Source organism: the organism of the source record quoted next, unplaced genomic scaffold (assembly GCF_019419815.1).
Source record: "Pyrus x bretschneideri cultivar Hongxiangsu unplaced genomic scaffold, Pyrus_bretschneideri_v1 Contig12, whole genome shotgun sequence".
Taxonomy (NCBI): Eukaryota; Viridiplantae; Streptophyta; class Magnoliopsida; order Rosales; family Rosaceae; genus Pyrus; species Pyrus x bretschneideri.
This window is the reverse complement of record NW_025999413.1, coordinates 6,826,506-6,848,325: the sequence shown is the minus strand read 5'-3', so window position 1 is coordinate 6,848,325 and position 21,820 is coordinate 6,826,506. Positions and strand designations below refer to the sequence as shown.

At 38.2% G+C, this 21,820-nt stretch overlaps 3 protein-coding genes and 1 pseudogene across 4 annotated transcripts; 3 read left to right on the top strand and 1 right to left on the bottom strand.

Annotated features, from left to right (window-relative positions):
• Positions 1-537: 537 nt before the first annotated feature.
• Positions 538-2,332, top strand: LOC125474436 (splicing factor ESS-2 homolog). Its single transcript, XM_048578216.1, has one exon. It carries the CDS (start codon positions 601-603, stop codon positions 2,113-2,115), a length of 1,515 nt encoding a protein of 504 aa, XP_048434173.1. The 5' UTR covers positions 538-600; the 3' UTR covers positions 2,116-2,332.
• Positions 2,333-4,447: 2,115 nt separating this feature from the next.
• On the top strand, positions 4,448-8,096 carry LOC103955052 (probable serine/threonine-protein kinase WNK11). Of its 2 annotated transcripts, XM_009366922.2 has the most exons (3): positions 4,448-5,259; positions 6,222-6,739; positions 7,284-8,096. In XM_009366922.2, exons 2-3 carry the CDS (start codon positions 6,236-6,238, stop codon positions 7,647-7,649), a joined length of 870 nt encoding a protein of 289 aa, XP_009365197.2. In that variant the 5' UTR covers positions 4,448-5,259; positions 6,222-6,235; the 3' UTR covers positions 7,650-8,096. The 2 variants fall into 2 exon arrangements, with proteins under 2 accessions (XP_009365197.2, XP_018504887.2); XM_018649371.2 differs by lacking the exon at positions 4,448-5,259 and having other exon boundaries at positions 6,204-6,739.
• Positions 8,097-9,622: 1,526 nt separating this feature from the next.
• On the top strand, positions 9,623-12,742 carry LOC125474435 (annotated as a pseudogene).
• Positions 12,734-14,561, bottom strand: LOC125474434 (thymidine kinase a-like). Its single transcript, XM_048578214.1, has 4 exons — positions 14,088-14,561; positions 13,801-13,945; positions 13,321-13,442; positions 12,734-13,218 (listed from the first exon to the last, which is right to left on the bottom strand). Exons 1-4 carry the CDS (start codon positions 14,303-14,305, stop codon positions 12,939-12,941), a joined length of 765 nt encoding a protein of 254 aa, XP_048434171.1. The 5' UTR covers positions 14,306-14,561; the 3' UTR covers positions 12,734-12,938.
• Between the last annotated feature and the right edge of the window lie 7,259 nt (positions 14,562-21,820).

Below are 21,820 nucleotides of genomic sequence, written 5' to 3'. Positions count from 1 at the left end.
ATCCAAGTTTTTTCTATCTCTGCTTTTAAAAAAATTTGAGCATTACCAAACTGGCACTAGATTATTCACAATGTCTTCATTTTCAATACATTACGTCTCAGATTCAAACTCTCTTTCCATCTCTTAGTCTCGATTAGTGTAGAATATATTAAAATTCTCAACAAAAAAAAATAGTATAGCAGTTGCACAAACCTGTTTTTTTTTTTTTTTTTTTTTTTTTTTACAAATGAAATTATCTACATTAAAGAGTGAGGGAGTGACTAAATCTCATAATAGGTTAACAATAATATGGTTCAATTTCGTATTTCATGATAATCGAATATAAAATCTCTTATCTATTTTATTATGCGGAAAATACCTGCCAATCCTTTACTACGCGCGTCCTGCAGCAGTACATACACTGCCATACACAATCGGACGCGTTTCGTCTTCTTTCCTAAATCAGCCCCAATTTTCCAGTCCAATCCACACACGAAGGGAAATCTCACACCCTAATTCCCAAAATTCGCCCTCTAATTCTTGCCAAAACCCTCAATTTCTCACTCATTCCAATCCCACCATCTCCCTCGTCCCAAACCCTAACCCTAATCCAGAAGCAGAATGCTTCTCACTCCAGGCCACTCTCCTCGCCACCTCTCATCCCCTTCGCCCTCTACAATTTCCGAAGCTTCTGCCCTAAACCCTACGAATTCCACCCAAATCACACCCAAGAACCCTAAAGGCCACCCCACGGTCCTCGATGAAGACACCTATGTCGCCGCGATCGAGAAGATCATTGAAAGGGACTTCTTTCCCGATATTTCCAAGCTCCGGGACCGCCTCGACTGGCTCGAAGCGATCAAGACCCGCGACCCGGTTCAGATTCGAGATGCCCAGTTGAAGATCATCGAGCGGCGCGGAAAGAAGGTAACTCATAATCCTGACCCTGATGGTAGAACCCCAGGTTCGACTTTTATGCGTAGTTTTACCCCTGCCGATGAATTTGATGGTAAAACCCCGAAAATCCCGGGTGTTTCGAATGTGGGATTGTCCGGTGATGTAGGGTCTAGCGGCGGTGATGATGGCGTAGAGGGCTCGTTGTCGCTTGATCAGTTCTTTAGGCGGTATACGAGTGAGGACAATCATAGTTTTTCAAATATTTTGGAGAAGGTGAATAGGAAGAGGAAGGAGAGATATGAGCATTTGACGGACGGTGAAAAGGAGGAGGTTAAATGTATTGAGGATGTGAAGAGGGATAGGATTACAGATGGGTATGGAACGTCGGATCAGCCGCCTAGTACATTGGATGGGTGGAAGTATACAGCGAAAAATTTGCTGATGTACCATCCTGCTGATCGAGGTGAGGCCCCATTGACAGAGGAGGAACGTGCAAATAGGATGAAGAGTTTGGAGAAGGAAATTAATCGACCCAATACGCGACTCCATGGGAAGACGATTGATTCCAGGCCAAAGGAGGATGCTATGGCTGAGTTTCTTTATACCACAGTTGCAGGTGCAACCCCAGTTATCATGGATAGAGATGGGAATAAGTTGAAGAAGTATGATTTGGATGATTTGAGGAAGACTCCCATTCCATTTTATGTGGAATCGGAGAAAAAAGCAGATAATGGTTATAGTTTTGTGAAGACACCCTCGCCTGCACCAGGTGTTGATGAATCACCGTTTATTACATGGGGTGAAATTGAAGGGACACCTCTGAGGTTGGATCTCGAGGACAATCCAGTTGATATTGGTGGTGGTGAAGGGCCTCATTATAGGATCCCATGCCCACCTGTAAGAGACGAAAAGGCTCACTCGCTGTCAAGGGAAGCTGCACGCAAATTGAGGGAAAGGTCAAAATTGTTTCACAAGCCACCTCTGCCATCACCTTCTAGAGGTGGCAGTGCCAGTCCAAGTGTGTGGACACTCTCCCCTGCTGCTCAGAAGTTTGTAAGGAATGCAATTGGCAAGTCCTCATCTTCTATTGATGAAACTCTTCGTGCCAGTTACCGAGGTTCAAGTCCTGGGTTTACTACTCCTAAAGGTGGTAGGAGTGTATCGAGGCTTGGAAGCCATGCTAGTATCATATCAAGATCACCTTCTGCTGCAAGGGAGGGAACTGATCCTCCTTGGTAATTTGGAGTTCTCTTTTTCTTGATGTTCCATTGGATGATCACTGCTTGTTTGGCACTGGATAAGTCTTCTGTTTTCAACTATGTATGTAAAATTCAGACCTTTATCTTTATGTTGATAAGTGGAAGATTATTACGATAATGATGCCAATGTTCAAGATTTCCATGCTTGTTTAACAATGTCAGTTCTCGTGCTGTTATATATTTTACTACTTGTTTCATTGGTGGTCTTTTTATGAAATGCAATAAGTTTAGGATGCATTTCTTGGATGAGTGTGGAAGCCCCAAAGCCCCATCAATTGTAGCATGTCAATTTCACTTTGCATTAAGATAAAGAGTGTGCACCACTTGCCTTTAATTTTAACATTGTAGTCATATCAAATAATCTGGCACTGAATCTTTTTTGTTCGAACTTCTGTCAGATTTCAGTTTTCAGATTGAGATATGTTTTATCAGTTTCCTAATGTTTCCTCTTTGACAAATTTATTAATCTCCATTACATGTATAACTGTAGAGGTGATGGAAAATATAATACAGAGAACATATTAAAGCTACTTGTTGTGTGGCAAAATTCTAAAACATAGCTGCTGTTGTTACGAAGGTTATGATTTGGTAGCGGATGTAGCTTCAGTATTGTTTTAGACCTTTATATAGTATAGTAGCATTGCTGGATGGATTCGTCTGTTGATGTGGATTGTATGATAATCTATCATTCAACATTTTGCTGCTTCATAGAGAAAGATGTCCAGATGGGCTTTTGTATATCCTGCTGCAGTTTCTGTTTCTATTTTCGGTCTGCAGAGTAAAGCAGAGTATATCATGCTGTTGAGGTACGAGCTTTCTCAGCTCAGTCTGTATAGACAGATTCATGGGGTTCAGTCAATGGGGAAAGCATACCACTCAATGTCATTGGAATGAACCTGTAAATCTCTTCTGCCTAGATCTACCTCAACATTTGAACTTCTACAAATCGGTCATTACAGCTGAGATAGATTTGCTTGCATGAACGGGAACTGAGTTTGCATCTGGTATCCATGCCTCCGAATCTGTTAAAGGTCAGTCAAGTACGAATTCACATGTTTTCTCACGAGCTGCGATGCACTCTGATTTTGTACCTCATGGGAAATGTGATTTCTGGTTAAATTGTTTAGCTTTAGGAGATGAACTTAGTTCCTTGTTCTGGGGGAAAAGCAGGGGGTTTGAGAAATATTATAAATGTGGGATTCAGGCACGGGCGCTGCGTGAACTTGAGCAGTAAGGGAGGCTCATGTGCCGAGTTGGCTTGCTTCGTTGTGTATTTTTATTTTACTCTGATTGACCGTCGAGAGACTTCTTTGATTTGGTTTCGCGTCGCGTTCTTTCTTTCGAGGATTTTTCGTTATACTTTCACGGGCTTCATATGCCGGGTTGTTGAATTCTGTTGAATGAAAAAGAAACTCATCTTATTTTGTGCAACTCTAAAACTCGAATTTAATTTCATTTTGTCTCTTAAATTCGAATTTTGCCACGTCAACAAATTAGTGGGCCCCACCATGGTCAAATCATCAAGTTAACTCAAATTTAGACAAAATCTAGCCAAAGTGGAACGAATATCGCTGTTCCAAAGTCTTAAGTGAGAAAATTTGAGTTTTGGAAGACAAAGCAAAATTAAGTAGGAAAGTAATGATGAAATTTGAGCTTTGAGAGACAAAGCGAAATTGAGAATGAATTCTAGAGAGCATTGCACAAAAGTAAGCCAAGAAATTAATGTTGTAACTAAAATATGTGTCAGAAAGGATAATCTCAGCCTTTAGAGCTAAACTTGTCTCTCTGTACGCATGCAAGAGGCATTTTAAGCCACTTAGTACTACGGTTTAAGGATATTTTTCTTTTACTTATAAGTGAGTGGTTTTAGTACTACGATCTAGTGATATTCCTCTTTCACTTATAAGTGAGTGGTCTTAGGCTCAATTCTCGTCAAAGACAACTTGAATTACATTATTATAGTTAGTTCATTGTGAGATTTAGCCAACTCGCTCACTCTCTTAGAGTAAATACAATGTTTGTTCAAAGAAAAAAAAAACATTATCATCTAATTGATCTCATAGTCATCTCCCCTCTATTATCTTCTTAATCTTTCAGATTGATAATTCCTTAATTTAAGCTAAAGTAGCTTTACTACGAAAAATAATTATACTTACGCATGATGATGTGTGTTCGATTATACTTACGCATGATGATGTGTGTTCGATCTTACTGATTATTTTCTCTCAACAACTAACTACTTAACTCACTTTCGTTGTCATTTGTGATAACACATTAAATTTCAGCTTTGTTTTTAAAGTGAATAGTTACTTTTTGAGAAAGTCCTTCGAGTTGGGTTAAGATCCTCTCCGGATCCCTGCGGATCAACTAGAAAGTTGCAGCCCCGCTGCAAACTACGTCGTCGCTTCGTTCCCCCTCTTCCTAGTTGTCGGAGATCCATCTGCTTGACGTGAATCTAGGCTTAGGCATCGACCTGGCTCGATGGATCTCAGTTTGGTACGGTTTTTGGAGAAGTAGCCGGACATCGACTTGGCTCGATGGGCATCGATTGGACGACGGCCTTCGCCGGAGAAGTAGTCGGTCATTTCTGAGAGACGTCGTCGACCCCGTTCTGCAGTGTGGCGGAAGAGGGCTGCTGCTTCTTGTTGATTCCTGGCCGCCCGATCTTCTTTTGAACGGTCAGGATCAGTTGATTCTCAGGATCCGGACAGTTAAGATCCGGAGAGGATCTTAACCCTTTGGAGTTAAAGTATTAAAAAAAAGAAAATTAATAAAAAAGTTTATGTAACAACAAAATAAAAAATAAAATAAATAGTTTTGATTTTTGTACCTGAAACTTTTCAGTTCTTTTAAAAATAAGGCAGCTGCACACGTGTTTCCAAAATAGGATAATGCCAAAGAATAAAAAGTGATGGAGTCTCTGACGGCGTCAACTCTTTCTATTCTCGATAAGAAATCAAAGTTTGCGTCGTTAATCCATCCCGATCGACGTCCATTGGCAGCTAGTGCTCCCCGGTCCCAGGCGGTTATAAATACCACCTCCCCTTTGAACGCTTACCATTTCCGTTCTCCCTCTCTTTCTTCGCTTCCAAGAGCTTCACTGCGTTTGCCAAAGAATCTCAAGGTACTCTCTCTCTCTCTCTCTTTCTCTCTCTCTCTCTCTCTCTCTCTCTAGAATTGCATGCTATAAGAAATTGAGTCCTGTAATCCTAGCTCGAGTCAACTTAATTAGGTGTTTGCTTGATTAATCCTGATGTAATTAGCAGTAGTCTTGATTAATCTCGATGTAATTAGCAGTCTTTTACGATCGTTCTTGCTATTATTGGCTTCAAATTCATATAATTAAGCATGATTAGCGCTTCAAGTTTCAGTCTTTCTTCACGTAATTTGCTCCGATTCACTTTCAACAACTTCAACTTTCTGTATACTTCTCAGAAAACTTGTTTCTTTTAGGCAAGGCTTAATTTTGTAGGAACAATCGGGGTTCGATTTTCGATCTTGGTATTGTTGTTTGCTTGAATTGTGTTTCTTTGTGTTCTGCATGCATGATTGTGTAATGAGATAATTTAAGCGATTGAAACTGAGTTATATAGTTAAAAACTTACATAGAATCAAGATTTGTTGCCGGAAAAAAAAAAAAAAATGTATGAATCGACCTTGGAGCTAACTTTCCTTAGCTTACAATTTTGATTCATTGAATTTTCTGATTTTTTAGCTCTTTTCCTTTTTGGTTAGTCATCAGATTGCCTCTTGATGATTTTGTGGTATCGCCATACGAATGTGTGTACATGTTTAGAGAGTGGTAGTAATAAAAAACCCTTTTCTAGTTTTATTACAATCAGAAATTAATATTTTCTGCGAATCACATTCCGCGTTTGCATTTCTTCATTCAGATCTTTACTTCTTTTAGTTTTAAGTTAGTTATTAATTGCTGGTAAAGATAGAGTAACTCAATACTATTGCATCGGAGAAGTAGGGGTAGCGTTCTGTTCTGTTTGGCTCATTAGGGTGAGTCGTCTCATGATTTGAAGTCCCTTGTGAAGGGCGCAGTTGTTTCTAGCTTGAACTCGTTTTATTCCTCATCAGATTGATCTTTGAAGATGCCAGTTGAGAGTTCGAATGCATCTGATCAAGATGCTGAACCATTTGTGGAGGTTGATCCAACTGGACGGTATGGGCGGTATGCTGACCTCCTTGGTCATGGTGCTGTGAAAAATGTTTATAGGGCTTTTGATCAGGAGGAAGGTACAGAGGTGGCCTGGAATCAGGTCCGGTTGTACAATTACAGTGATGACCCAACACTTATAAATCGGCTTTACTCTGAGGTTATGCTGTTGAGGCAATTGAAGAACAAGTATATCATTGTTTGTCACAGCGTTTGGAAGGACGAGGCGCATAGCACTTTGAATTTTATCACTGAGGTGTGCAATTCTGGAAACCTGAGGGAGTACAGGGAGAAGCATCGCCGTGTGTCGCTTAAGGCTCTGAAGAAGTGGTCGAGACAGGTGCTTGAGGGATTGGAATACCTCCATACGCACGAGCCGTGCATCATTCACAGAGATCTCAATTGCAGCAACATCTTCATCAACGGGAATACTGGCCAGGTAATTATAACTCATCAGTTGTATCAACTTGTTTCTCCTGATTTTTTTTAGCATAGATTTGGTTACTTGTAGGCAGCCTATTTTCATCAGTATAAAATTGCTCTTCAATCCAAAATCAGAGTTGGTTTGTATCTGTGACAGTATTATGAATCTTGTGATCGCTTTGTTTTAACATAACTTGATGAAAATGAATCCTTGTAGCCCATGCCAATGGACGAGGTTCAATTTCCTTGTGTTTTCAGTGAGCACAATTTTTCATCCTATCCTATTTTTGGAATGTTTCATTTCCATATTTAAATTCTGCACTGCATCACCATAGGCTATAGTAATTCGTATTCCTCAATATCCGTCTCTACATCTAGTTCTCTGAACCCCGAAAGAGCATTGCGTATTTGACTGAAGAGTCAGAAATTATATGCCTATTTCCCTGTCTAATTACCTAATATCATATGTTTACAAATCTGAATTCCTAAGTCATACGGCCTTTTTCTCATGAACATTTCTTACGAATATGACCCTCAACCATTACGCTTTTCATTCATAGGTGAAAATTGGTGATCTGGGGTTTGCAGCAATAGTGGGAAAGAACCATTTAGCACATTCGATTATAGGTACACCCGAGTATATGGCGCCCGAGCTGTACGACGAGGATTACACAGAAATGGTGGATATATACTCGTTCGGGATGTGCTTGCTGGAGATGGTGACAATGGAGATACCATACAGCGAGTGTGACTCTGTTGCCAAGATATACAGGAAGGTGACAATGGGTGTCAAGCCTTTAGCCTTGAACAAGGTGACTGATCCGGAGGTGAAGGCGTTCATTGAGAAAGCCATAGGCCAGCCGAGGGCAAGACCTACAGCCTCTGATCTTCTCAAGGATCCCTTCTTGTCTGAAGTCAGTCAGTAAGAGCCCGACCCGAGCTTGTGATGGCTTTTCGACACTCGTGATCTTTCAAGACCTCGTTTCATGATATAGGGGTTTCGTCTGGCTCTCATTTCTGAACCATCACAAGCGATTGACGGGGTTTCTGTTCAAGTATATGCCTCTCTCTCTCTCTCTCTCTCTCTCTCTCTCTCTCTTGTGTATTCTCTCGTAGTTCTTGACCTGTGCAGTTGGGTTTGTAATAAAAATGAATGCCGGTACCCTATAGTATATACTATTACATAGTCCATAGTGAACTTGCTTGAAGAGTCTTCGAAGATATTCTGGGAAAGTTAGTGTCCGTCAAGCAAGAAAACGGCCCGAATGACGCAATAATCCCAGCTGATGTGGTGACGGTTCATTCGTTGAAATTGAGCGCATAGTGAACCTCATTTATTAAGAATGAATAAGCAAATGCTATATTATGTGTTACATCAGTTGGGAAAATAGTCGGTGCTCTTTCTAATATTATTTAGTAAGTGTTTTATTATATATATATACACACACACTAGCATATGGGCGCACATAAAGTGTGAGAAATTTATTTATTTTTTTGAAATAGAAGGTGAGAGGAAGAGAGTGATAGAGAATGTGGGAGTGAGAAGTAGGTTTTTTTTTTTTTTTTTTTAAATTAAAGATATGTTAGGATTACATGTAGGTAAGACTTTGAAAAAAAAAGCAAAATTTGGTTGTATGAAATTACATTTCTACCCCATATTTCTTATTTATGTTATGTTTTAATTAGAGGGTTAAACTGGTAATTTCATAGGATTTTGGTTGACAATAAGTGTTTTACTAATTAGTAGACTAACATTTGCTTATACACTTTATGTGTATGAACACATTTTTTTAGAAAATGAGGAGAGATGGAGAAAGAGAGAGAGAGAGAGAGAGAGAGAGAGAGAGAAGGGGGGAGAGAGCATGAGGGGAGTGAGAGGTTTTTTTTTTTTTTTTTTAATTTTAAATATTAGAGATATTTTAATATTATCTGTAGTTGAGGTTTCAATAAAAAAACAGTAAAATTTAGACCTGTGAAATTACATTATTGCCCATCATTTTTTTTTATGTGATAGAAGACTAAGTTGTCTTTTCATCTTTTTTTGGTTAACAAAAAGAGTTTTATTAGGGAAGTGTTATTAGCACTTCAAAAATCTCATTTTACACTTCTCACAAGTGTATTTTTCTTTCCAAATATAGAAAGTTTGGAGTGTAGAGTGAGATTTTTGGAGTGCCAATAACAGGTCCCCTTTATTAATTAATAGAGATATATATATATATAATGTGTATATATTATATAATGCAAGTATAAATTAATTAGTTGCATGGACGATTGGACATGAAAGGAAAAAGTGGTTTTGGGATTGGGAGTTGTTGGGAAAAAATAAAGCAAAACCGCTTCATCCCAAGGACCAAAGAAATATTGAGAAACCGTGCTGTTTTGGGTATTTGCTAAATACTACACATACATATGTAGCAAACACAAAGCTTAAAGCTGTACCCGCACTTCATCGTCTTTCCTCCTCTTTATCTTTATTTTTTTTATTCATTTCCTCAAAACTAAAGTTTTACTAGTTTATTTACATATATACCTCATTCTTCCTTTTCTTCTCCCCAACACATCCTTTGCAAATCTCCATCACCGTCTCATCTCATCCCAAAATCCACATCAATAATACCCTCAATTGTTGGGGGATGATTTTTTCTTCTTTTATCAACAATTGTACGTAAAATTTGAACAAAAAATTTATTTTAACATAATAAAGATTAGTGTCACTGTATGAAATGGCCACAAAAATTCGACGTCATATTATCAAAGAGGCTTTTAACATAACGAAGATCAGTGTTTCTGAATGAAACAGTCAAAGAAATTCGACGTTAGGAATTATCAAGTAACTAGGCTTTTCAAGAACTTTAGTAAAACTGCTTGATTAGGCCAACTCTCACACCAAATGAGACTAACTAAAAAGTCAGATGAGATTAAAATATAAATGTCAGTGCCCGTTTCAAATACCTCAACCCAAACTTTTCTTTTCGTAGGGTTACGTAAATGCATCGACACAAAACTTGTGATGCAAGCAACTAACATGGAAAGGAGCACCAAGAAATCAACTACTCACCACTCGAGAACGCTTTTGAAGCCTCAAAAATGGACATTCAGAGTGTTTCACTCGTGTGCATTTGACTTTGACTTTGATTACACAAAAACAACCGCACGAATGTGTGTGTGGACACATTTTCTAATTGACATATTAATCGATTAATTAACTAAAACCATCTCTTTAATTTCAATCCTTCTTCCACTTAATTCCACTGGTTTTGCCATTTCTACAAGTTATTATCTATAATTTTCTTCGATTAGTGAGACGAATTCCAAGCCTTTTGTGGCAATTGGGCGGCCAAAATATGCATTACATTTATAAACCAAATGCTTATGCTTAAGAGTTTCACTTTCATTTGCCTTCTCAAAGTTTCACTTTCACTAAATCTCTAGTCTCTCAGAGCTTGGTTTCGAGCTCTTCCAATGGAAGTTGCAAGCCCTTTGCAAGACAGCTCCGTGTCGTTGAGTCCTTTCTCTTCTCCGAACGTCTCCGCCTTGCTCAAGATCAAGATTTTATCATGGTAAGATTGTTGGAAAATGTTAGCAACTCTGCAGCATTGGATTTGAGCACTTTCTGTTGAGTTTTTTTTTTTTTTTTTTTTTTTGTGACGAATCTTGTCTCAGGACTCAAGAGACTGGTTTGCCTGTTGCGGTTAGTGTTCGAGTTGGTGGAAAGATCTTCAACCTCCACAAGGTAAGAAATTGAAAGTAGAATTATGCGAAGGTTATTCGCTCGAATTTGAGCTACTGAGCTAAGTTAAAATCTTCTGTTAGGTGTTCGCGATTGTTTACTTTTGTGTTCTTGATCGTGTTTACACCATTTTTGTCAAAAATTGGCCTAATATTTTCAGTTTGTGATTTTTTCCAGAGTGGATACTTCAACAAAAGATTGAACAAATCAAATGAGATTGATCTTCCACCGGGCTTTCCCGGAGGGCCAGAGACCTTTGAGATGATTGCACTCTTCATCTATGGCTCCTCCACATTGATTGATCCATTCAATGTGGTAGCCCTCAGATTTGCAGCAGAGTTTCTTGAGATGACAGAAGACTACTCCTCCAGGAACCTCTGTGAACGCTTTGATCTCTACTTGAACCAAGTGGTGATGCAGAGCTGGAATGACACCCTAATAGTACTTCAAAAGTGCCAAACTTTGCTTCCGAGGTCTGAAGACCTGCTCATCGTGAGCCGGTGTGTAGAGTGCCTCGCCTTCATGGCCTGCATGGAGATCCTTGACCCCGAGAGAAGGCGTGAAACGCCTGTGCTCACATTGGAACCATTGGGCACGGGAAATTAGAGCTGCGAAACAGGGAGGAAAATTATGAATCAAGACCTTTGGATCAAGGATCTCATTGCGCTGCCGTTCGGATTTTTAAAGAGGATTATAGGATCTTTGAGAAGGCAAGGCATGAAACAAAAGTACTTGAGCCCCATCATTGTTTTCTATGCTAACAAGTGGGTGCATTCGACAAAAAGCCTTCAATTCTGGGAGAATTCTGGTCAGAGAATTGGATATGATCACAAAGTTTCAGTCATTTTACAAGGTGTCCTTGATTTGCAGCCGATGGGGGACTAGGCTAGTCGATCAATCCCAGTCGGGTTTTACTTAGCAATTCTCTCCAGATCGCTCGAAGTAGGTTTGAGAATCCATACGAGGGTGAAGCTGCAAGGGCAGCTTGTATCTCTGCTGCACTTCGCTCAGCTGGAAGACTTCTTGTTTCCGAAAAGTGGAAGTGAGTCGATTTCTTACAGCATGGAGCTTGCAACAATGGAGAGCATAATTTCAGCATATGTATCGTCTAACATGGAGTCGGACAACAGTCTTTTAGCAGGAAACACAATTGTTGCAGAGTTATGGGATGCATATCTTTTCCACATAGCTCCTGATCCAAACATGGAGCCCAAAAGATTCATGGAACTCATCGAACGAGTCCCAATTTCATCCAGACACTGTCATGATAAACTCTACCGGGTAATGAACATCTTCTTAAAGGTAAACACTTCACGATCAACTTTGCCGAATCATATACATCTTTATGATCTTTCTTGTATTTTTGTGGAGTTCGGTTTCTTGTCCGATAACTTGGCCCTAGTGTGTAGTTCTGCTCACTTAATCCTCCATTGCCCTCACTATCGTCGTTACTGAAAAAGCTCTACAATCTAACAAAAATTTGTTTTAGCTCACTCAAAACTCGTTGAACTCAGTTGTGTAATTTCTGATCTTCAAGCGCACCCGAATACATCCCAGGAAGAGAAGTGGGCAGTTTGCAAGTACCTCAACTGCCAAAAACCATCACAAGAGCCATGCATTGAGGCTGTTCAAAATGAATTGATGCCACTGCATTTGATTGTCCAGGCGCTTTTCGTCCCGCAGCTCAGCACACACCAAGCTTTCAAAGAATGCTCGGATTCATTTAGATACGCCCATTGTCCAGAGTTTTCAGGGAGTCTCGAAAGCTCTAGGTGCCCAAACTCAAAAAGCCAGAATCTCGGACAGAGTCCGTATGTAGACGGAGCAGAGGCAGGCAGCAGACCCTTGAGCTTCTTGCTGGAAAAGGACAATGTATATCAGAGGCCTGAGTTATCGAGGAATGAATATGAGTCGACTAGCTTCAGAATTCAGAACCTCGAACACGAAATCATGTCCTTGTAGCATAGCCTTCAACGGCAGAGCGTTTCAAAGAAGAAAGAGCCAGTCTCAACCACAGAACCTAGCATGAAATCATACAGTAAAGAAGATAGATCAACGAGCAAAAGAAGTAACGCGCTCGGACAAGTGACAAGCTGCATTGGCTCTCTGAATTTTGCCTCACAGAGAAAGTATGCCAGTATACTGCTGAAGGTCTTCTGCCGGATCTCCTTGTTTGGAGGTAGAAAACCAAAGAGAAAGCCGGCTGCCTCCTGTACATGGCCTATCCCAATGCAGCACAATACTCATCAGAATAAAAAGTACGAAAATCAGAGCCAGAGATGGTCGTAAAGAAGGCGTGAATAACTGCCCATGAAATTTTTTATTTGAAAATGTAGTTTTTCTCATTCACTTGCAACCAGGGCACCAATATAAGAATAGTTTTTCTCATTCACTTGGACTACAAGAGCAGGCAACACGCTGATTGCTCGATTCAAATACACAGCAAACAAAAGACATACTGGCTGTGAAAGATCCACTATTGTCACTAAACAACTGGAGTTGCTTCAGAAAATGTGTCACTGACACTCTTAAATTGATGCGACTCCACTACACTTCTTGCTGTTTTAATGAGAACTTGTCCGTTGACATAATGTTGGCGACACACAGGCATGTACACATCAGCACCACCAATCAGTTCCGTCCTAGTCTCCTCCGTCTTCCTCAGGGTAAAGAAAGCTCGTTTGCCACACATTTCACATCGAGCCGTCAACTTGGTCACAGAATCAGCAAGAGGTATTATGTCAAGAACCGAGCCAAAGCTCCTCCTGCCAATTATAACCATACACATCAATAAGAAATCAATGAAGACCAACCACGGAAACTAGCAACACAATCATAACAGAAAATGGATTTCATTTGAGAAGCACCTCAAGTAATCGCCATCCAAGCCTGCAACAACCACAGTTTTCCCATCATGATCAGCAGCCATGCAGCAGAAATCATATAGATCTTCAAAAAACTGAGCCTCGTCGATACCAATGACATCAAGCTGTCAATATAACCCAGTTTGGAGAAGGGCAATTAGAATAATACCATATGCATTCAAATTACAAACACTAAACAAGACCTATGCCATACATCAAACAATTGCAACCATCACAACCAAAAATCGCCTTTTCACATCACGGGTACATAACTAGTACAATGGCACCTCCTCATGGCAGACCATCAAATTGTTTTACCATGCCATAACACGTTTTACAGAAATCAAAGGTCCAAGATTCAATAGTAAAACATACTAAAGTCAGATAATTATTATAAAAAATAAAAATAAAAATAAAAAGAAGAAGAGAAAATCTGACAAAAACCCAACAAAGATTTAAACACTTCCCCATCTTCAAAATTACCTTGTCATAAGCATCTCCTCCAAAATTCTGCCGAAACGATGACAGATCAGGCAGCGCCCAGCACGGAAACTTCATCCCATCGTGCGTCACAACCGAATCAATGGCGTATCTTGTATCCTTACTCGATTTTATCATCGCCACATTCCTACACATAAAAAAAAAAAACCCAATGAATAAATAAATTAAGGGAAATTTAGCATCGATTCACACGATCTTACAAAAGCTTCAATCTTTACTCAAAATCTTCACAAATCACACTTGGGTTTGACCAAAAATTCAAAATTTACCTGCCGCTGTTGACCTCCGACTTGATCCGGCGGAGTAGGGCAGTGGTTTTGCCGGCGAACATGGGACCCATGATGACATGGACCTCGCCGGAGGTAGAAGAGTCACTGGTGGTGGGAATGGAGGGCTTGAAGGAGGCCATGGATTTTGTGTTGCAGAAAGAGGAGGGGTTGAAGATTTGGGGAGGGAAGAAGAGAGATGGGAAGGCGAAAGCTTTCATGATCTGAATAAATAGAGAGAGAAAGAAGAGAGAGAGGGTTGGAGTGGAGAGAAATGGAACAGCATTTGATTTGAGTTTTTGAAAGATTTGGAGGGAAATCGGAAACTTTTGGTTTTGGAGGTAAATTTATATGGAAATTGGGAAATTATGGTTTTTTTCTTTTTTTCAGATCCAAAAGAAAAGAAGAAAATGTGTTTGTTGACCTGGAAAAGTATCCAAAAGGGGGAAGAAATTGAATTTTTTTTTTTTTTTTTGGGGTAAAATGTATAAATCAAATTAATCACATCTTATTTAGCACGCTTCTTAAGTTTTCGAATAAAATTCCTATTATATCCTTTTCATCACACGAAACGATCTATTTTAAAAGTTTGAAAATTAAAAACTCCCTCTATTTTCCTCTCATTTCTCCAACTAAAGTGAGGAGAGAAATGCTAAGTGGACTTTCTCAAAAGTGTGATGCTATATGGATGTTCTATCTGCTCATGTTTTGGCATAATTTTTGTGTCAACATTAAAAATCATTGTGTTAAAAAACATGTAGTGATGAAGAGTATGTAAAGACCGAAGTGTCTCACTTTAAGAGAGTCTTCTTAACATTTCTCAAGTGAGGAATAGTTTTTCATATTTCAAGTTTTATTTCATCTTGTTCTAAAAAAGATTACCATTGTTATGTTCATTTTTTAACTCTGTCTCCTTGCGTGTTTTGGTATTGGTATTCTTCAAATTCAGTTAGGAAAAGTTTATGCTATATCATATATTCAATTTTTATAAACTTGTACATAACTTAAGGAAATGTTAACACTACCAAAATAATAGTTTGATAACTTTACTCTTATCCGACCTTTGATTATTTGCCAAGAGAACATATACGCATTTCTAAGTGTTCATTTTACTCAATTGCAACTCCAACAGGTGAAATTGCTCTTACAATCACTAAAATACAATGTTTATATAGCAAGTGAGATATAATTTCAAAATGTGAGATGGCTTAAAAGATCGATTTAGACATGTCATTTCACAAACTTTTACACAACTTAATGAAAATACAAATTTTGGCAAAAAAAGTCTACTGTCTCATTCGGAATTTGACAATTTTTTCGAGTCAAATTATAGTTTTTTACTTATTAAGGTTGCTCTGCTGAGTCAACTTGCAGTGTTTTAAATTATTGGCAAGTGAGTTTCTTAATGAATTAAGTTAACAACAAGAAAAAGTTTATTGAGAAGTGATTTTTTAATTAATTGGAGATAACTTTTATTTGCCACTTACCCAAGCAAGACTTGCGAGTATGAATCTTTTGCTGCAATGTCGAAAAGTAATCATTTATATGCATTATGGTGCAAATTCGATCTTCACCAATTCATTTCTTACTTAACAATTAACTATTTAAATCAAGGTAATACTAAGGAGGCCAAATTCCTAAACCAAATAATGCAGATGTTAGTGATTAGATTATTGCTCAAGTATTGATGAAAATGATTATTTTCTATTAGGAACACATAATTTGGTTTTCCTAACATTATCCTTTAATCCACTAATGGTATCGTTTGTCACTATTTAAAAATAATTTTTTGAATTTTTGAAGAAATAAATAAAAGTGATCCCTGATTAAATTTTGTTACAAGTGAATAAAAAAATATAACTCGTAGTCATAGATCGTATAAGCAGTGGATTTTATTTTAAAGGTTGTGGAAGTGCTTTTTGGTTTGCTATCTACGTACCTTTAGAGCGTGGGATGCCTTACTGACTCGAGTAATATAGGACGTACTTAATACGACCTCACATCCCGTGCAGTGGTTTGTAAATATATTTCAAACACATTTATCCACCTGGCTTGGATTCCATTACCACCAATTACCTTAATATCATGCTTAGTTACAAGTCCACCTACTAGACTCAGCCTATGGGAGTGTTTTTGCCACAATAAGTTTTGATAGTTTGATGAAGGAAAGCTTTGCGCACCTGCCGCTTTGTAGGATTTAAATTACTAGTATGGTGATTGTAAAGTCATTGTGTTCCAACACATAACCTAATACATTAATTATCTTGTGTTATCTTGTCTTTACCTCACAACCTTGCATGCCTGCCACATTTTATATCATTTGGAAATTTGGGAACGTTTTCTTGCTTCCTGCTTATTCTGAATGATAGCGTTGATCTTATTGGCAGTATAGTGATTTCGTAAATCTAACTTTTTGATCGGTTTTCATGCTTATTCATATTTTTCTTTTTCAATTAACCTCGTCATTTTACATGTCTCACTTCTTTTAGCTATAATTTAACTTTCAACGCATGCATAGCATGCGACATTTTAGTATAATTAATAATTTAGTGATGTTTAATATTAAATTAATTTCAATTATAAAAAGAGAGTTTCGAATTCGGATGCATAGAGAAAATACTAACACATTCGTGTTAACCATTGTAATTACACATGTCAATAACTAGTTTTATTTAAAGTATTGTTTATTGTGTTTAGGGTTAACTTTTTTGTTTAGTCATTGAGTTTCATACATACATTGCTAATATGTAAACAAGTAAGAATATGATTGGGTGATTAGAAAGAAGGTAACAAAAGGAAAGCATCGATTCCTCCTTTGAACTGCATAAACTATATAGTAAATAATATTATGATATGTTTCACGTGATTTGCGTGATGCCTACTCTTTCCATGATCAGCACATGCACAAACTAATAATAGTGAACGATGTCGTATTTGTGGAGAAGAAATATTTTCCATTAAGATGATCATAAAAGCGGTTCTAGTTACAACGTTTGTATGGTAAACTCGATGTCATGTTAGTGGAGAAGAAAAACTTTCATCCTTGCTGAAAATGAAGTAGTATCTCCGGATATGAGATGACCAGACACCTGTTGGAAAAGAATTAGGGTCTAATTGCTATAATAAATCACATAGAAAATCAAGAAATAATTCATGCAATTATATATCACAATAATGCATGCACATGAGTAACCAATGTTAAATGAACATGATATAATAAATTAGAAAAACCTAGAAAATACAATCGAGGCAAGTGTTGGACACTTTGTCCTTAAGACAAGTTTACGCTCCACTACGGTGCTCATGGTTAATCGGCACATGTCTCCTAAGATACAACGACCACGTCTTTGTAATAATAGCACTCCAAATCACAAGGCTCCATGAACCACGATTGTGTTGAAAACTCTCTCATATGAACTCAATGAGACTCTCTAATATTTAGTGCTCTCTGACACACCCCGACCGAGATCAGGGCGTGCTGGCCGTCACGCAGAGGTGACGTAACCATGTGCACGTGCGGAAGCTAATAAAAAGTAATATAAAAGTACGAATAATAAAAATAAAAAAAAAAACTAGCATACAAAGTAGTAAAAACAAGTACTAGCGTAAGTGAGACGCTAAGTTCAAAGCAATAAGTCTACAGCAGTCCAAATTAAAATAATGCGACAACAATGCACCCAAAGGTGACCCTACATTGGTGAGTGTCTGTCAGAAATGCCGGGAAGCCCTCTGGGAAACCACTGAACCTGCTAAGCAACTAGAACCTGGAGGGGCGCAAAACAAAAGCGTGAGTGGGCAAAAACAAAGCTCTTTGAAAACCATTTAGTAAAATACATTCTAACCCCTCGCCGTAAAACCTGTATACTTCCCAGAAAATAAACATATATACGTAGGTATGGATATACCAATTATACTCAAGAATATGCCATAACGAAACCTCATAATGAAATGCAAGTGCTCAGGTATAAATCATGACAACAACATATAATCTGGCGGCCGGAGTCACCTAACGTGACCTGTACGGCTGCATATATAAATATAGAGCTCAAATCTCAAACTCAATAACTGAACCTGCCCACGAGTCGGAACCACCTAAAGTGGTCTGTACGACAGGCCTGGGTGTAACATATATATATACGCTCTAGTGCTACGATCACGTGAAGGCTGTGCGAATAATCGCGGGTCACCTACGAGTCGGAACCACCTAATGTGGTCTGTACGACAGGACTGTGCACCTAACTTGGATCCAAGCTGAGCGTGTGGTGCGGGAGGTGAACATCACGTGAAGGACTGTGCCCTACTCTGGGCGGGAGCACTAACACCGAGGGTGCAGGTTATGAGCTCTCTAAGCATCTCAACCCACTACTGAATATAAACACAAATAACACTTACCTGGCACTTACATGTGCGTCCATAGCACCCAAATATGCATATGTACATGTATGCAACTAATAATGCACGTGATGATGCATAAACAATAATAATATGGTGCATGGCATAAAACAATTAACCCTTTTTAAACAATTTCTGGGAAAATATAAGTATATAGGTATATACGGAAAACCAAAAGCCCACTCACTGATATGTGGAAGGGTCGTAGCCCCCTGCCTCGAGTGACCACGCTCGTCCTCGGGATACGTCTCACTTATATGCGAAAATACTATAAAAACATTAATTTTAAAGCACATAACCTTCCTTTCGTAACAACTTCTCATACATTGCTCAAAATGGACAATTGAATATACCAACGTGCTCTACACAACCTCAGGATCACACCCATATTTTTAGAAAAATTTTCCACCGCCGCACGCGCCCCCACGCGCAGGCACGTGCCTGGCACGCTGACGGCGTCAACTGAAGCCGTTAGGAATATTCCGTCAGTTTTGACAGATTCCGTTAATGGCGTCAGGAATATTCCGTTAGAATTGACGGAATATTCCGCCACCTTCTCCGGCGCCAGAAAACTGGAAAAACTTCAACCTTCGATTTCTCTCTCGTTTTCAACCATTTTTCGTGATTTTTGCACCAAAACGAAGCCTAAGACTAGGAGAACATAAATATACAACTTTCAAGAGCCAAAAACTACGAGATCTTACCTGACCAAACCACCCAACTCCGGTCAACTCCAAACGCAGTGATTCCGACGTCAAAATTCTTCAAACGAAGAACTCTGAGACTCCTTGGGACCTCACCAAGTCACCTACGAGCTTCGTTTTCCCTAAAACGTGATAAAATATGTTTGCATGAATAGTACCCAAATCGGACATCGTCGAATCGACGTGAAAACGACGGAGTTCTCACCTGAAAATGGCACGACTGGACTCCCACGAGCCTCACGAGCTTGAAGGTGTACTTGGTTCCCTCGATCTGTAAAGGTTTGAGGGGTTTTGGGTGTGTGTCGTACGTTTTCAATGGAAAATGAGAGGAGAGGGGACTCGGGGGAGAGACAGGGAAAAGGACAGAGAGACAGTGAGAGTGAGAGTGTGTGTGTGTGTGGCCCAACACATGCCAACACCACACAAAACAACCACTAAACGTAAACGAAATGAACTAGGGGCAAAGTAGTCATTTCACACGCACGTTTTCAATATTTTCGGGACAGGATGTCACACTCTCTATGTATGATTATGTAAAGAATGAAAAATTCTAATTGTTATATCAGTGATTATAAGGGGCTTCCCTATTTATAGAATGTGAGATACCTCTTTGGAAGGCATGTGACATGAAGAGTCAAAAGTTGCAACACTTCATTTAGACATATCTTTCTACCAAAAGACTTCACTTCTAGTTTCCATTCAATTAATAAATTTAATATAAATATAATATTATTAAATTTTCCAACAACACCTAAAAACAAAAGGAGTCGTGTGGATATATAAGTCTGTATAATGTATAAATTTGGAAGAGACAAGGGTAGTATGGTCAAGTACTGAAAACAAATACTCGTTTTCTGATGACTATAAACTTGTTCGTATTGGTTTCAAGTTAAAAAGGGGGAAGAAATTGATTTTTTTTTTTTTTTGGGGTCAAATGTATAAATCAAATTAATCACATTTTGTTTAGCACGCTTCTTAAGTTTTTTAATAAAATCCCTATTATACCCTTTTCACCACTCAAAACGACCTATTTTAAAAGTTTGAAAATTAAAAACTCCCTCTATTTTCCTCTCATTTCTCCAACTAAAGTGAGGAGAGAAATGCTAAGCGGACTTTCTCAAAAGTGTGACGCTATATGGACGTTCTATCTGCTCATGTTTTGGCATAATTTTCATGCCAACATTATAAATCATTGTGTCAAAAAAACATGAAGTGGTGAAGAGTATGTAAAGATTGGAGTGTCTCACTTTAAGAGAATCTTCTTAACATTTCTCAAGTGGGGAATAGTTTTTCATATTTCAAGTTTTATTTCATCTTGTACTAAAAAAGATTACCGTTGTCATATTCATTTTTTTAACTCTTTGTCTCCTTGTGTGTTTTGGTATTGGTATTCTTCAAATTCAGTTAGGAAAAGTTTATGCTATATCATATATTCAATATTTATGAACTTTTACATAACTTAAGGAAATGTTAACACTACCAAAATAATAGTTTGATAACTTTACTCTTATCCGACCTTTGATTATTTGCCAAGAGAACATATAAGCATTTCTAATTGTTCATTTTACTCAATCGCACCTCCAACAGGTGAAATTGTTCTTACAATCACTAAAATACAATGTTTATGTAGCAAGCGAGATATAATTCCACAATGTGAGACGGCTTAAAAGGTCGATTTAGACATGACATTTCATAAACTTTTAAACAACTTAATTTAAATACAAATTTTGGCAAAAAAAAAAAAAAAAAAAAGTCTACCATCTCATTCGGAATTTGACAATTTTTTCGAGTCAAATTATAGTTTAATACTTATTAAGGTTGCTTTGCTGAGTCAACTTGTAGTGTTTTAAATTCTTGGCAAGTGAGTTTCTTAATGAATTAAGTTAACAACAAGAAAAAGTTTATTGAGACGTGATTTTTAATTAATTGGAGATAACTTTTATTTGCCACTTACCCAAGCAAGATTTGTGAATATGAATCTTTTGCTGCAATGTCAAAAAGTAATCATGGATATGTATTATGGTACATGTTCGATCTCCATCAATTTCCCTCTTCCTTAACAATTAACTATTTAAATTAAGGTAATACTAGGGAGGCTAAATTCCTAAATCAAATGATGTGGATGTTGGTGATTAGATTATTGCTTAAGTATTGATGAAAATGCTTATTTTCTATTAGGAACACATAATTTGGTTTTCCTAACATTATCCTTTAATCCACTAACGCTATCATTTGTCACTATTTAAAAATAATTTTTTGAATTTTTGAAGAAATAAATAAAAGTGGTCCCTGATTAAATTTTGTTACAAGTGAATAAAAAAAAAATATAACTCATAGATTGTATAAGCAGTGTATTTTATTTTAAAGGTTGCGGGAGTGCTTTTTGGTTTGCTATCTACCTTTAGAGAGTGGGGTGCCTTACTAACTCGAGTAATATAGGGCGTGCTTAATACGACCTCACATCCCGGGTAGTTGTTTGTAAACAAATTTCAACCACATTTATCCACTTGGCTTGGATTCCATTATCATCAATCATCTTAATATCATGCTTAATTACAAGTCCACCTAGACTCAGCCTATGGGAGTGCTTTTGCCACAAGAAGTTTTGATAGGTTGATGAAGGAAAGCTTTGCGCACCTG

What these genes read in the sequence shown, in the direction of transcription:
- LOC103955052 (XM_009366922.2), top strand. Translation starts at nt 6,236, where the DNA reads ATGCCAGTTGAGAGTTCGAATGCATCTGATCAAGATGCTGAACCATTT. An exon ending in TCAACGGGAATACTGGCCAG is followed by an intron (nt 6,740 to 7,283) that starts GTAATTATAACT and finishes TTTCATTCATAG; the next exon opens with GTGAAAATTGGTGATCTGGG.
- LOC125474434 (XM_048578214.1), bottom strand. Translation starts at nt 14,305, where the DNA reads ATGAAAGCTTTCGCCTTCCCATCTCTCTTCTTCCCTCCCCAAATCTTC. An exon ending in TCGGAGGTCAACAGCGGCAG is followed by an intron (nt 13,946 to 14,087) that starts GTAAATTTTGAA and finishes TTTTATGTGTAG; the next exon opens with GAATGTGGCGATGATAAAAT. An exon ending in GAGGAGATGCTTATGACAAG is followed by an intron (nt 13,443 to 13,800) that starts GTAATTTTGAAG and finishes TTATATTGACAG; the next exon opens with CTTGATGTCATTGGTATCGA.
- LOC125474436 (XM_048578216.1), top strand. Translation starts at nt 601, where the DNA reads ATGCTTCTCACTCCAGGCCACTCTCCTCGCCACCTCTCATCCCCTTCG.